The sequence below is a fragment of the Notothenia coriiceps genome, unplaced genomic scaffold (assembly GCF_000735185.1).
Source record: "Notothenia coriiceps isolate Sejong01 unplaced genomic scaffold, NC01 NC01_scaffold00028800, whole genome shotgun sequence".
Lineage (NCBI taxonomy): Eukaryota > Metazoa > Chordata > Actinopteri > Perciformes > Nototheniidae > Notothenia > Notothenia coriiceps.
Window position 1 is genome coordinate 506,191 of NW_011361501.1, and position 14,016 is coordinate 520,206.

The following is a 14,016-nucleotide window of genomic DNA, read 5'->3' on the forward strand; positions in this document are numbered from 1 at the left end:
GCTGTTGTCCCCGGTCAGATGGTAATAGACACCTTTAGAATCACAATATATCAACAGCATTAGTTATACAAAAATATAAAATAAAAGGATGAAAGACAAATAGATACAGGAGAAAGGACAAGTAGATACAGGTGAAAGGACAAGTAGATACAGGTGAAAGGACAAGAAGATACAGGTGAAAGGACAAGTAGATACAGGAGAAAGGACAAGTAGATACAGGCCAAAGGACAAGAAGATACAGGAGAAAGGACAAGTAGATACAGGAGAAAGGACAAGTAGATACAGGAGAAAGGACAAGAAGATACAGGTGAAAGGACAAGTAGATACAGGAGAAAGGACAAGTAGATACAGGTGAAAGGACAAGTAGATACAGGAGAAAGGACAAGTAGATACAGGTGAAAGGACAAGTAGATACAGGAGAAAGGACAAGTAGATACAGGAGAAAGGACAAGTAGATACAGGAGAAAGGACAAGTAGATACAGGAGAAAGGACAAGTAGATACAGGAGAAAGGACAAGTAGATACAGGAGAAAGGACAAGTAGATACAGGTGAAAGGACAAGTAGATACAGGAGAAAGGACAAGTAGATACAGGAGAAAGGACAAGTAGATACAGGAGAAAGGACAAGTAGATACAGGAGAAAGGACAAGTAGATACAGGTGAAAGGACAAGTAGATACAGACCAAAGGACAAGTAGATACAGACCAAAGGACAAGTAGATACAGACCAAAGGACAAGTAGATACAGGTGAAAGGACAAGTAGATACAGGTGAAAGGACAAGTAGATACAGGAGAAAGGACAAGTAGATACAGGACGAAAGGACAAGTAGATACAGGTGAAAGGACAAGTAGATACAGACCAAAGGACAAGTAGATACAGGAGAAAGGACAAGTAGATACAGACCAAAGGACAAGTAGATACAGGTGAAAGGACAAGTAGATACAGGAGAAAGGACAAGTAGATACAGGAGAAAGGACAAGAAGATACAGACCAAAGGACAAGTAGATACAGGACCAAAGGACAAGTAGATACAGGAGAAAGGACAAGTAGATACAGGACAAAGGACAAGAAGATACAGACCAAAGGACAAGTAGATACAGGACAAAGGACAAGAAGATACAGACCAAAGGACAAGTAGATACAGGTGAAAGTCAGTCATTTCCTCAATGAAATAAGAATTCAGAAACAATAACACTACTTATGTGCAATGTATCATTTGTTTTAATTTAGTAATGTTATTACTTGCTGCTACTTCAATACTTTGAAATGTTCTCTTACTTGTATAAAGCTGCAGCCTATGTTTTAACCTTGGCTTTGTCTTAAATGGACTATTATGTAATTCATGTGTACTTACCTCTTTATTTATGTTTATGTTGTTGTTGTTGTATAATTCATATCTACTCATTTTATGTTGCCTTTTATCTGCACTTTGCTGTACCATCGTTCATTCTAGGACTAATGAAGTATTTCTGTTTATCAAGATGTTGCTTAATCTGAGTGAAAGGATAGGATACATTTGAAAACATACATGTGAGCTCTCAGTATTGAGTATTTCACGCCTACCTTCTCTCCAACCTTCTCATTCAGAGTGAGGCTGGCCAGGATGGACAGCGTGAAGACGACCACCGTCAGACTGTTGTGAGCCAGGAAGTTGATCAGAGTGCGGTAGAATGGCTTCACGTTGTCCTGCAAGAATACACACAAACACATATTTACAAGATATCTAAAACTAGCCACAAACTGACGACCTTTATGTTTTGTGAAACTTTTGTCTGCCATGTTGAAATTGTTGGTTTAGTGTATTATGTGGATTTGGAAGAAACACTTTAGTTACTGCTCAACAGATGACAGTTATCTGATGAAAAACTTGTCAGGGTTGTCAGGAGCTGTGATGCCTTTTAATTTTTTTTTTACATTTTAGATGCTTTGTGGTTGTTTATAGTTGTGTCAATGCGTCATCAGGCCATATTTTCCTAACTAACCATCCAATTGCATGTCATTCAAACACAACACGCATCAAATACTCTGTCTTTCTTGTCTAATGGCAGAGAGCACATATTCATTTTGTATACAAATGTTGGAGAAAAGTAAAGTAGAAGGTGCAGAAATGGTGGTGATTCATAAAGTTCCTAGTCTACCTTACTGGCTGTACATGTTTTGTTACAGTAACGGTTAGAAATGATAGACAAAAAATATAACACTTATTAGAAATATTACTCACTCTTTTTTTTTTTTTTTTTTATCCTCTGAATTTAAATAACATTTAAAGGTCTTTTTTGCAAACATGTTTGATAATGTATGTGAAATAAGTTGAGGAACATTCTCAAAGAAATAAGAGAATGAAATGCTGCAAAATACTATTTCCTTTAACCAATTATGAATTAAAACTGTTCCTAATTCATTGTTGTCAATTGACTAATCAGTTAATCAAGCGACTGTTCCTCTATTCTACGCTCTACACACAGATACACTCCGCAACCCTCTAACTCTATTCAAAGCAATTCATATATCTATTTAGCCAGACATCCTGTTTATTTCCTGTGTGCTTTCACTCACCAGAGACTTGATGTGGCTCTGCACCGAGTGGTTATCGCGACAGAGGTTAGCCATAAGGCCGAGGCATGTCATGATGACGTCCTCATTGTGAGAATGGCTAAGGGACCCAAAGTCAAACGGTTAGTGAAATGTCAAAAACACATCCTTTAATGAATCATACTTGGAGATGGTGGTTCTTACATGTTGGTCATTAAAAAAGCGATGAGCTCGTGAATGTAGTTTGTCGACTGGAAGATGCGAGTGTTGTAAGTCAGTTTCTGCAGCACCTGCAAACACTGAAGGACACAAAAGACAACATTACAATCAATTATTGTTTACTGAATTTACCAGGAATAACACTCAAAATTATTCAAAGATTGTATCTCAACCATGACCAACTGTAAATCGATTTATCGTATTTTAGAAAAAGAGAATTCATATAAATATGTGTCTCACTATCTGCCTAACTTTGATAAATAATATATAAAAATAACGAATAAGGAAGTATTAACAAGGTAGAAATACAATATACGCTGTATACTGAAGGCATGCTGTACTCTAGGGCTGTTCGATATGGAAAAAATTACTTTTTGCGATTACTTGGAGTAATATCGCAATTGAGAAACTGTCATACTGATATTCTTTACAAATTGTAAAGTCCACTGAGACAAACGTAACATTTGTGATATTGGGCTATATAAATAAACATTGATTGATTGATTTTAATAGAGGAAATAATCCTTTTAGGAAAAAAAAAAACTTCATTCGGATATTTTCACATATTTTGCTTTGATTTCGGACATTACACTAGCCCAGGGGTCTGCAACCTTTTTGACCAAAAGAGCCATTTTGCCCCCTTTTCCACCAACTTTTTTTGGCTGGAGCCGCAAAACATATGTGATAGCTTGATAGCTTATAAAGTTGTATTTATTGTTATATCATAGACAAAAACTAAAGTTCTTTTGCATTTATTATTTATTACATTATAGAAAACTGTTTACCTCTAATAATAAACAAAGAACTCTTATAAGGAGAATTACAAAAAATACAAAGGCCTACTTTAAAATAAATCAACACAGCACTTGGGGAGTTCTCTGCACATTTGAAGAAAATGAATATAATTCAAATGGGCCCACTATGAAATAAATAAAACATATAGCTGCACCCAAAAAAGAGTTAACTGATTGAATTATGACTGAAGATCGTTAGCAGTCTTCCGCTTTCGCATTTTTCCTCCAATACGTAAAGGCTGCAGCACCTTTTACAACTTCTCTTAACATATCAAACATACCGGTAAACCAGCATCGTTTGCTGTGAAAGCAACTCTCTCCACGCATAATTAAACCCTGTGTTCCTCCGATAATTTTCTTTTCTTTGATTTATCCATGGTTCGCTCATCGAGCCGGGGGTCAGGCTATTCGCCTGCAAGAAAAGGCACTGGCGCGGGACCGTAGCAGGATATGACACATATTTTAGTTGACCTAATTAAAACCGTTTTTTAAAAATGTTTATGTGTCACAGTATCACCTCAAAATACAAGATACAAAACATTTTCAACCGTGCAAAAAATATATAAATAGCCCTACAAATATTTGTATTTTATTTCCTTCTTATTTTTGTCTAAGCTCAAGGGAGCCAGAGTAGAGGGCTCGAGAGCCGCGGGTTGCCGACCCCTCTTATATTTTACAAAGAATATTAATAAAATAAACAATAGGTACTTTTTTAACAACTGATTAAAACAATATATTGTGTCCACTGAAAATATGAAGTACACAGAACAGAAAGCAGCTATGTGTGGACCATGGTGTGGACCCATGAGCGAAACATTTGACCAAATGCAGTGATGTTCTTACCTGCAGTACCAGGGGCTCCCCAGGTGTGGCGCTGTGGCAATGGATGACAGATGCCAGGGTGCTGGTGAGGCTGTAGCTACTGTGAAGAATCTCCCGACTGTCATCATCACAGGCTGGAGCAGCAGGTGGGAAGAAGGACAAAGATTTGTTTAGAAAAGGGCTGGATGTTCAGTTCTGCCTCATGAATCACACTTATAACTGCTTTCTCCTTTTTTGTTTTTCAGTATGTATTTCATTGCATCTTGTCTTTTTAATTTTTGTATTTATGTTTTGATTATGTGTATTTAATCTCTTCAAATTCTATTGTATTCTTCTTTTCCTCGCTGAACTGCTAACGTTATAAGAATCATAGACGTCAAATTAAAGTGAAGAGTCATTGCTTTTACAAGGCAACATATGTGACATTTTATTAGAAACATGTGAGATTTAAACCAGCAGCAGAGAAACGTGTGAGATCCTATTTGCATCTATATGACACCTATCATCTGTGTCAGAAAGATTTTACAAAAGTGGGTGAAACGCCAGCAAATCGGCAAAATAAATACCCTGGCTCCTGTTTCTCTGATGCCACCATAAAAACACTTACTTAGCTCATCGCGCATGTGGATGTTGATAAATGTGTCTGGTATGTACCTAGTTGTGCCAGCAGAGAGATGATGGAGCTCGTCATGTTGGGGCTGGTGTTTGGGTTTCCAGCCAGCTCCACCAGCCCGCTCACACACTCCCGGGGCAGAGCCTGACCCGAAGACAGCAGCTGGTCACACTTGAGGCCTGACACCTCCTGCAAACAACCACAACCACAAACACAACATGCACTCATAGGGACCTGCAACTTGTCATGTACACATGCAACATTTCAACCAACATTTAGTAAAGCCACAGCATCTCAGTTTGGCTTGTTATCACAAACTAAAGGCTAAAACCGAGTGTAATGTTATTAAGATAGTTTATACTCTTTTGTGAATCCAGGGACTTTGTCATGGAACTTAAAGCCATTTCCACAATTCCTTTATTCTTACTTTAATGTATAATATCCAAGAGTGGGTTAACAAAATACAAAAGAGGCCACTCTGTTACAAGCAAAAGTCCTGCAATCAATATATTACCCAAGTAAAAGTACAAAAGTACTAACATCTAAATATACTTAAAGCACCAAAAGTAAAAGCACTCATTATGCAGATTGGCTCATTTCTCAATCATATATTACCATATGTTTTGATTATAATTATCAAGGTATTGATGTGTTTAATAAAGCTGGTAAAGGTGCAGCTAGTTTTAATGACTTAATTGACTGCAGGGTAGCTTCTGAATTGGACTCCAGGTTAGCTAAGTCTGATCTAAGTGTTGATTATATTTCACATCATTAATCCAAATCTGAAAAGTAACTAAAGGTAGAAAAATAAATGTAGTGGAGTAAAAGTTCACGATTTACCTCTGAATTGTAGAGGAGTAGATGTATAAAGTAGCATACAATGGAGATACTCAAGTAAAGTTAAGTACAAGTATTTCAAAATTGTACTAACGTACAGTACTTGAGTAAATGTGTTGAGCTACTTTACACCACCGAAAATAGGCTTTTCTAACACAACATAAACAATACACACCCGAAAGCCAACCATTCTCCCTTGGTATTTTTGTGATGTTATATGTCGGTCATAAAGTTAAATGAAATCCGATTATTTAAATTAATTCAGGCTCACCTCCACTTGTTTGTGTAGCTGCGCTGCATTTTGAGCAGTCCTGCCGCCTCTGTACTGCTGGATAGCCAGCAACAGAGACTTTAAACACGTCGTCATGTCCATCCTGTTGAGCAAAAGTATTATCTATAGGGTTATAACAGTGATACAACACATTAGCTCGCTTTCAAAGAGAAGTAACTGACGTTTTACACCTCCATCTTGAACCTCCAAGATGCTAACGGTAACACTAACGTTAGCTAACCAGCCAACCTAAGAGCTTTATAACAATAGAAAATTACACTAATACAAAACTGGTTCAACATTTTGGACTGCTGGATATATATATTTCTAACTATTACATGAGTTATGGATGTGCTTTTTTGTGTATATCAGACTACCTGTGGTACTTCTTCTTCCCCAATAAACATCAACAACAACCGGCAACAAAGCTACTTCCTCCCGCCCTGAGCTTCGAACGGGAAAGGGACGGACCATTTCAAAAAGGGGGGGGGCAAGGTTAACTCGACATTATAAAAGTTTGTATGATTTGTGAATGATATAAATGAATCAATCATATTATTTGAATACTGTACTATTAAATATGATGACGTCTGAAAGTGCAATGTGATTTTTGTTTTAAAAATCAAGTTGACTAAATATAAATTCCCCCCTTTTGTATGTATTGAGCGGGCACAGGCGAGGACACGTAACGTAAGGGGGCGTAACAACTACCAGACGCATTTAAAGTAAAATACAAAGAGTGAAATAAAAATATAATATCATGTAAGAAAATAAATACATGAACGAAATATAACAAAATCCTCACCCGTTTACTTGTAAGATCAGTCAGAATTCAACGTTTTATTATTATTTATTTTTTACCAGATTTCCCAAGCAATTTATATATATTTGTGGTAAAAAATAATAATATATATATTAATATATTTTTGCCATTTTTAAACAGAGACAGTAAATAAAGCGGTTCATGCTGAAAGGGTGTGTTGCTGTTATGGTATGCCATTAACCTACATTTCTTCTTATTAAGCAGCTGACATATTTCCTACATAAAATGCTATTGGCTAATAATATCGGCCTGTTATCAGTGAGTCCATACAACCATAAACAAAATCATCAAACTTCAAATACAAATCTCATGAGTAGATAAAGATGCTCTGCTATGGAACATATGAGTGTCGAAGCTGTTTATGTCGGTGTGGCAAAAATGTGGTTATACTAGGCGATGCATGTACTCTTGAAGCCCACCACTGAATTGTTTTGCTTTTTATATCTTTGCTGTTTTCTTTCTTGCACATAAACAGAAGCATGCATCTGTTTAAAATATGCAGAAATCGCCCATAATTACAAAAATAACCTCTTACTAGAATTATCCTTACAGTAAATCAATGTAAATGCAAAATGAAAACTATCTTTAAAACGTGCGGCGCAGTGGATAGAGCCTTGGTGTTGGGATCAGAGGGTCACAGGTTCAAACCCCACTGCAGTCAACATGTCGTTGTGCCCCTGGGCAAGACACTAAACCCCAAATTGCTCCTGTGGGGATTGTCCACAGTATTGAGTATGTAAGTCGCTTTGGATAAAAGTGTCTAACATGTAATGTGTCATGAGTTGGTATTGCAGGTGTGAAAGCACACAGGATGTGAAGGGATGTTTTTGTCCAACAGACAATGCAGAAGTGGTTTGGTTTGGTCTCTTTAGTATATGCTGATCTGGCATACACTGAAAAAAGGTTCTGAAGTCATATCTTAACATAATTCTGGGAAGTGAGGAAGTTCTCTAAAGTCTATTAGTTTCAGGTATGTTGTGTCTGCAAGAGGGATATTTTTACTGTAATTGCACATAAAACACCAAAGATTATACGGGTACAAAAGAAAATTGAATAGATTAGTATTTATAAAGTGTAAATGTATAACAAATACAAGCCACCCTGTCATTCTACATGTCTGTAGGAATGGAAACAAATGCCAAAATGTTCTTTACTGTATAACATGATAGAAATAAAAGCCATGACATAAGAAATACTGCAGTGTAACTAAAAAAACAAACACTGTTTTGCTGGATTCATGTAAATGCAATGTCCCAGAGGCCAATATTCTTGGAACTGGAAACTAGTTCCCAGTATGGTAACTTTGAGATAAAGGATATGTTTCCACATGCGTCATGATGATTCAGATGCAAATGTTGATAAATGCACTTGCAATCACATTTCAGATTGTTTTCAAATGGAAACTTGAGTTGACAGCCAGTGTTTCACAGCAGGAGTAAAAAGTATCATGTTATGTCTCTGCAGATTAACAGTTATATTCTACACATGTACAGCGGCATTAACAAGGAATTAAATGCTAACAAGTGATTTAAAGTATATTTACTATACTGCAAAAGTGTTATTTTGAAGTACTTTACTTACAAATATTGTATTTTTTTTATTAGAAAGTAAACTAAATTTGACCTTTAGATACTGTACAGTATGTTAAGTTATTCAAATTGGCTCGTCCTTAACCAGCTGCATCATCTAAATGATGAAGATAGTGATCCATCAATAATTATAATTTAGCTAATAATATATATGAATTTCTTCTGAAATGGGTGATGAGGTCTGCTTTTACTTTTGTACTATTTTGAGGGCAGTATTTTTAAACTATCTGAGTTCTTCTTCCAACACAGATGCCAACTATGAATATTGACAACATGCTAATATTTAACATCTTTGCTTAGCATGTTATAATAGCACTCAACTCCAAGTCACATTTTTGCAATTCACAAAAACAATTCATCCTCTGGGTGTCATGAAAGAGACAAATTGCATAAAAGTCCATCCACTGGAGGCGAGCCTTTTCCTTCAGCATTTGTCCAACCTTATTTATATTTCTGAATTTGATCCAGTCTGTAAGCTTTTGATACCAAATGTATTTTCCACTCTGCTCGTGTTGTTTAAGCTAAATGTCAGAGTTGTTCATTCAGGCAGGACCTCAACGTAGTCAGAGTCAGAAACATCTAGAGGAAAATAAAGACAATATCAGGTCAATCAATACAGCAAATAAACGAAGATGCTGATGATGTTTAATGGAAATTGTGCTTTAAATGTTTTTTTAAACCTATATGAAGAATACTATTATTTTTTGAATTGTCCTCGGGTTATCAGAGCACATTTTCTGCAGAAATCCCCTCAGTGTTATTTCTTTAGTGTTTTATATTGTTTTATTTTGTATATGCTCATGAAAAAGCTGAATGTTACTCACTGTAAGGAGATCTTAGTTTGATTATTATACAAATGTTGTGTTTTGTGCATTGTCTGCTTTACTCTCTGGACATAAACCGATTTTAAGATATAAAATATGTGACATACTTGCATAGTCAGGTTCCTCATAGTCAAGTTCCTCAGGTTCAGCCATCCTCTGTGGTTCTGCCATGCTCTGTGGTTCTGCTGGCTGCTTGATCAACATGGCCGTCTTTCTTTTGACAGAGTGCCGCAGGTGCATGGCGAGGCCCTGGTTCTTCTTCTTATAGTGCCGGATCAGATCTTCCAAATTCTTAAAATGTGTTTCTTCAATACCTCCTGCAGTCTGAAGGGAGAAAACAGCATCCAGTAAACAACGGAGGAGGAAAACACAATACAAGAGGAGAAAAACATTGCATGTTAAAGCAAGCTAAGGTTTGTCTATACATTTGTCAGTTTGTAAAAAAAAAAAGAAGTCAAACAAGACATTTAAATATCCATTATCTGAGCATAATGTAAAATCCTCAGATTAAACAGGCACATGTTTTGGGCAGTTTTGCTTGAAATATTACTGGATGAGTCAAGATAATAAGAGTTGTCAAGCAATGTTGAACTAACTGTTTCAGTACTAAATCTGACAACAACATATAAGAAGGGGGAAAAAATACATCATGTAAGAAGGGGGAAATGATGAGAAAAGGGGTATACAATAATGACTTTGAAAAAAAATATATGAATCACCCAAAAACAATAATACAACGAAGAATAAACTAGATCGTAAGTAATGAAAAAAAGAAAGAAAATCAAAGAGCCCTAAAAATATTGAATAGCCCTGTGAGTTTGAAACTTGATCAGCCTGATAACCAGTCGCTATTTCCATCTTGTGTGTGTGGGCGGCCATTCAGAGTTCTGGAAATTTTTGTTTTTGTCTAATTGCACGTCAGAGAAGTTCCTGTGACATGTGCATGAGTTTCCAGTTAGGAATCAAAACTTTTATCAACACTCCTGATCTGTGGTGAAGTCATTAATTATTTCTAAATGTAGGATAATGACACTGAGGAAGTGTTTCTGCTGTCGTTTCTGTCTTTGTATAACTCAGTTTAGATATGGGCATTTTAGTTTGGTTTCATTTTGAAGTGTCTAACACTGTGGTCATTTCCTCAGTGTTAATGCGCGACCTACTTTGCATCTAACAATTACACTCAGTACCATTAAAACCTTTGTACACACCTACTAGTTTAATGTTTTTTCTTTATTATTATAATGTCCTACATCTTGGATTAAAACTTAACACATCCAAACAAATAAATGACATGAATGGAGTTATGCAGAAAGTGTAAACAAAGCCAAATATTTTCTGTATTTTACATTATTTAAAGTATCCATCTTTGGCTTGATGTGGTAGAAATGTTGAATGAGAAGGTGTGTACTAAGTACTTTGTAGGCCGTCAAAATATACATAAATAAAGAACTAAGGAAGGGTGTGTACCATCCATGACTTTGTGGGACATTAACTTGTTTTGACCAACTTTCTCATTAAAAAGATTGGACATTAAACCACACAATGCATACAATTAAACGAAAGGTTTTACCTCAATAAAACACTATCCAAAGTTTTAAATATCTGATCAAAGAATAGGTATCCAAACCCAAAGAATATGAACATTTGACACGGAAGTACTTGAAATTACAACTCCTGTTTGTAAATGGCTTTGAAACAACATTAGGAAATGAGATGCTATTTAATTAAACAGTAAATTAAATAAATGAAATCTTAAAATTGAAATAATAATAATTATGCATGCAAAAGAGGGATGTGGATCTTGACTGTGGCGCCAATCTTTTTCTTTACTATACTTAAAATATATGTGTATGTGTGTGTGCGTGTGTGTGTGTTTACCATGAGAGTATAGTGTCCACTGTGTGTCTTAAGCACTCTGTAGGTATACACCACCTTCTGTTTGCTGTGAAGATAAACGTTAAATGTTAAATTAATTAATTATTGATAAAAGTTGCAAAAAACACGTAAAGGAAATGGTATTGTTCTTTCCTTTAGAAGCTTTTTACTGCATGTTCGCATTTAAATATAAAAAGGTGCAATTGTTGGTGCATAGAAAATGATTTTGGGTCATGTGTAAACATTTTGTTGACGCAAAATGGAAAATGTAGTGAACAGAAACCAACCAACATGCAGCCTCAAAAGCAAAATAAATGTTAGGTTAGCACGTACAGTAATGCACATAAATATATACTTTCTTTCTTAAATCAACTTAACTTAAATAAAGTTATTTTTGATATGCAGTATATACTTATCGACTGCATACACAACAGTCATTTAATTATTTTTTAATGTAGCAAGAATTATTTGCTAACATTCTTTATCTTTATTAAGTCTCTTTAAAACTTCTTCGAGTATTTGTTCTTTTAATTAGGTATAAATAAAATTACTTCAACAGTGTAACATAGATTTTCTTACGTTATCTAATAAGATAAGAAAATCTATCTATGTTACACTGTTGAAGTCATTTTATTACTTCTACTTTTGAATGTATTTCAAAAGTCAAGACACATACATGTGTCTTGACTTTTGAAATACATTCATAAATTGTTAATTTTATGCATCGAACACCGAAGCAAAGTCCTTGGATGTGGAAGTACAGTACAATAACAGTTGCCTCTGAAATGTAGTTAGGTAGAAGGAGACAAGTAAAATAACATAACATAGATTTTTCACATTATTATTGTATTTTTCTTCCAGGCTTCTTCATTTTTGCAATTTTATCTTACTTTGTTTATGTTATGCACCAAAATCCAAAATGCCAAATCCTTGCATGTGCCAACCTACATGACTTAAATCCATTAAGAGACTTTCTCCACTGCAGTTTACTCACTAAACACAGAGACACATCGCCCCCTGGATGGTCTCGCTTTCTCGGATCAGGTATGCTCCGTTCTTGTTCTTCTTCCCCAGCATTGCCTCACATTCGGCTTTGGTGATGGCGCCGTGATAACTCACCGGCACAGCTGCTGCCATGGTGAGGAGAAACTGTCAGACATCCACAAACACGCCAAACAGATTCATTTCCAAAAACAGCCCCTTAGACTTATTACAGGGGCCATAGAAGCAGACCCGCAGAGGTAAAGGTGAATGAAAGAGAAAGAGAGAGCTTCACACATGGAGGTGTTTAGCAGAGTGACTCGTGGGAGTTGAAAAGACAGAAGTAGTGGCCTGACAGTTTCACAGGAAGTGTGATGTGTATCTGAAAGACAGAGAGCATGTGGGTATAGAGCGAGGGGTGAAACTATATTAACTTACACTGTACTTGTTGAGCAATAATGAGCTTCAGCTTTATTATCTTCTAATTATACGAATCAAACTCTGTATATAGTGTAATTTACACAAGTTTACATATTGAATGTTGTTAAATATATGTAGTCAAATTAGCACATTTTTGTTGATACTGGTAATTCTTATGTTCACTGTATACAAATATATTTATTCTGTTTTATTCTTCTTTTATTTACATATTTTGTGTTCATTTTTTTTAATTCTAAATTATTATTATATGCTATTTTTCTATTTATATATAGATTACAACTCAAGCAATGTTTTGTTTGTAAGATTTTTCTCAATAAAGTTTGGAGGGAAACGGGGTTGCTAGGCAACTTGACAAGCTCACTGTCAGCAAACCCTGTTGGAGCTAATGGCTTGAAGCTTTCATAGAAAATGAAATATCTTTGTCTCTTCTGGTTCATCCCCTGGCTGGATGCCATCCAGAAAGTGAACTTGCGGACCGCTTCCTTCACCATTCAGCCACAAGAGGTCAGCAGCATGAACATTACACACAGGGAGAAAACTGTCCTTTATGTTTTTTATTTTATGATCTTTTCTCTCTTCATCCCCTGCTTAGCTTCTGGCTGCATACATGCCAAACTTTCCAAATCCAAAAGAGGTAGGTTTGTGCCCGGCAAATGTGCACGCCCAAATTAGGTAATCAGAAGAAATGGAACCCCAGTAATTTACATGTATAAACCATGTATTTAACATAATTGCATCATTTTATGCATTTTTCAGAAAAAGTGGTAGTTTGGTAAACAGTGACATCAACGACATGTCTGGTCTGTCAAATGTCCGAAAAGTAAAAGAATGGGAGATAAATATCCCAAAGTCTCCACATTTTATTATATTTTTAATGTGTTTCTGGTCCTCTTTCAGTTGAGACAGTGTAGATGAAGGATGTGTCAGGATGTAGAACTCTTGTGTGAACATTGGATAAAGCTAGGTTCATATTCTTGTTTCATGTTGTTGACATATTAGTCAAAGGTTTGCACAGAGCGAAATATCTTTGTGTTGCGCCATAAATCAGAAAATACTGCATTAAAAAAGTAATTTCCTGCATTTTTCTACTGATAAAGTGTGATATAAATAATGTAAAGGCTTTCAGATTGCTGTAGTTCACTAAACACATTAACGACATGTTTGGTGTTGAAAATGTCAGAAAAAGTGAAAGAATGGGAGATAAATATCCCCAAATCTCAAAATTGTATTATGTGTGTGTTTGTGGTCCTCTTTCAGTTGAGACCAATCTATGGTTGAGACACTGTAGGATGCTTCCGGAAAAGACCAAACACTGGATGTCTTTCAGTCGCCAACATGTGTTTTCGAGACACTGATATTAACGGGGAAATCCTGCAGGACTCAAATGCCTCGTC

The 14,016-nt window shown here is 35.8% G+C and overlaps 2 protein-coding genes across 2 annotated transcripts; both read right to left on the bottom strand.

Moving 5' to 3' along the window:
* Positions 1 to 14: 14 nt before the first annotated feature.
* On the bottom strand, positions 15 to 6,516 carry LOC104958475 (protein CIP2A homolog). Its single transcript, XM_010786217.1, has 8 exons — positions 6,467 to 6,516; positions 6,090 to 6,212; positions 5,023 to 5,170; positions 4,390 to 4,502; positions 2,738 to 2,832; positions 2,558 to 2,654; positions 1,565 to 1,687; positions 15 to 32 (listed from the first exon to the last, which is right to left on the bottom strand). The coding sequence occupies exons 1-8, from the start codon at positions 6,494 to 6,496 to the stop codon at positions 15 to 17; spliced, it is 747 nt and encodes a 248-aa protein (XP_010784519.1). The 5' UTR covers positions 6,497 to 6,516.
* A 1,420-nt stretch (positions 6,517 to 7,936) lies between these two features.
* si:ch73-264p11.1 (SH2 domain-containing protein 1B) lies at positions 7,937 to 12,505 on the bottom strand. The gene is made up of 4 exons (XM_010786185.1): positions 12,195 to 12,505; positions 11,204 to 11,267; positions 9,433 to 9,649; positions 7,937 to 9,080 (listed from the first exon to the last, which is right to left on the bottom strand). The coding sequence occupies exons 1-4, from the start codon at positions 12,335 to 12,337 to the stop codon at positions 9,040 to 9,042; spliced, it is 465 nt and encodes a 154-aa protein (XP_010784487.1). The 5' UTR covers positions 12,338 to 12,505; the 3' UTR covers positions 7,937 to 9,039.
* Between the last annotated feature and the right edge of the window lie 1,511 nt (positions 12,506 to 14,016).

Bases quoted from the DNA above. Each gene is read 5' to 3' on its own strand.
- LOC104958475 (XM_010786217.1), bottom strand. From the start codon at position 6,496: ATGTTTATTGGGGAAGAAGAAGTACCACAG. The intron at 6,213-6,466 runs GTAGTCTGATAT...ATAACCCTATAG, and splicing joins GGGAAGAAGAAGTACCACAG to ATAATACTTTTGCTCAACAG. The intron at 4,503-5,022 runs GTACATACCAGA...CTGCTGCTCCAG, and splicing joins CTCTCTGCTGGCACAACTAG to CCTGTGATGATGACAGTCGG.
- si:ch73-264p11.1 (XM_010786185.1), bottom strand. From the start codon at position 12,337: ATGGCAGCAGCTGTGCCGGTGAGTTATCACGGCGCCATCACCAAAGCC. The intron at 11,268-12,194 runs GTGAGTAAACTG...TTATCTTCACAG, and splicing joins GCGATGTGTCTCTGTGTTTA to CAAACAGAAGGTGGTGTATA. The intron at 9,650-11,203 runs GTAAACACACAC...TTCTCCCTTCAG, and splicing joins GTGGACACTATACTCTCATG to ACTGCAGGAGGTATTGAAGA.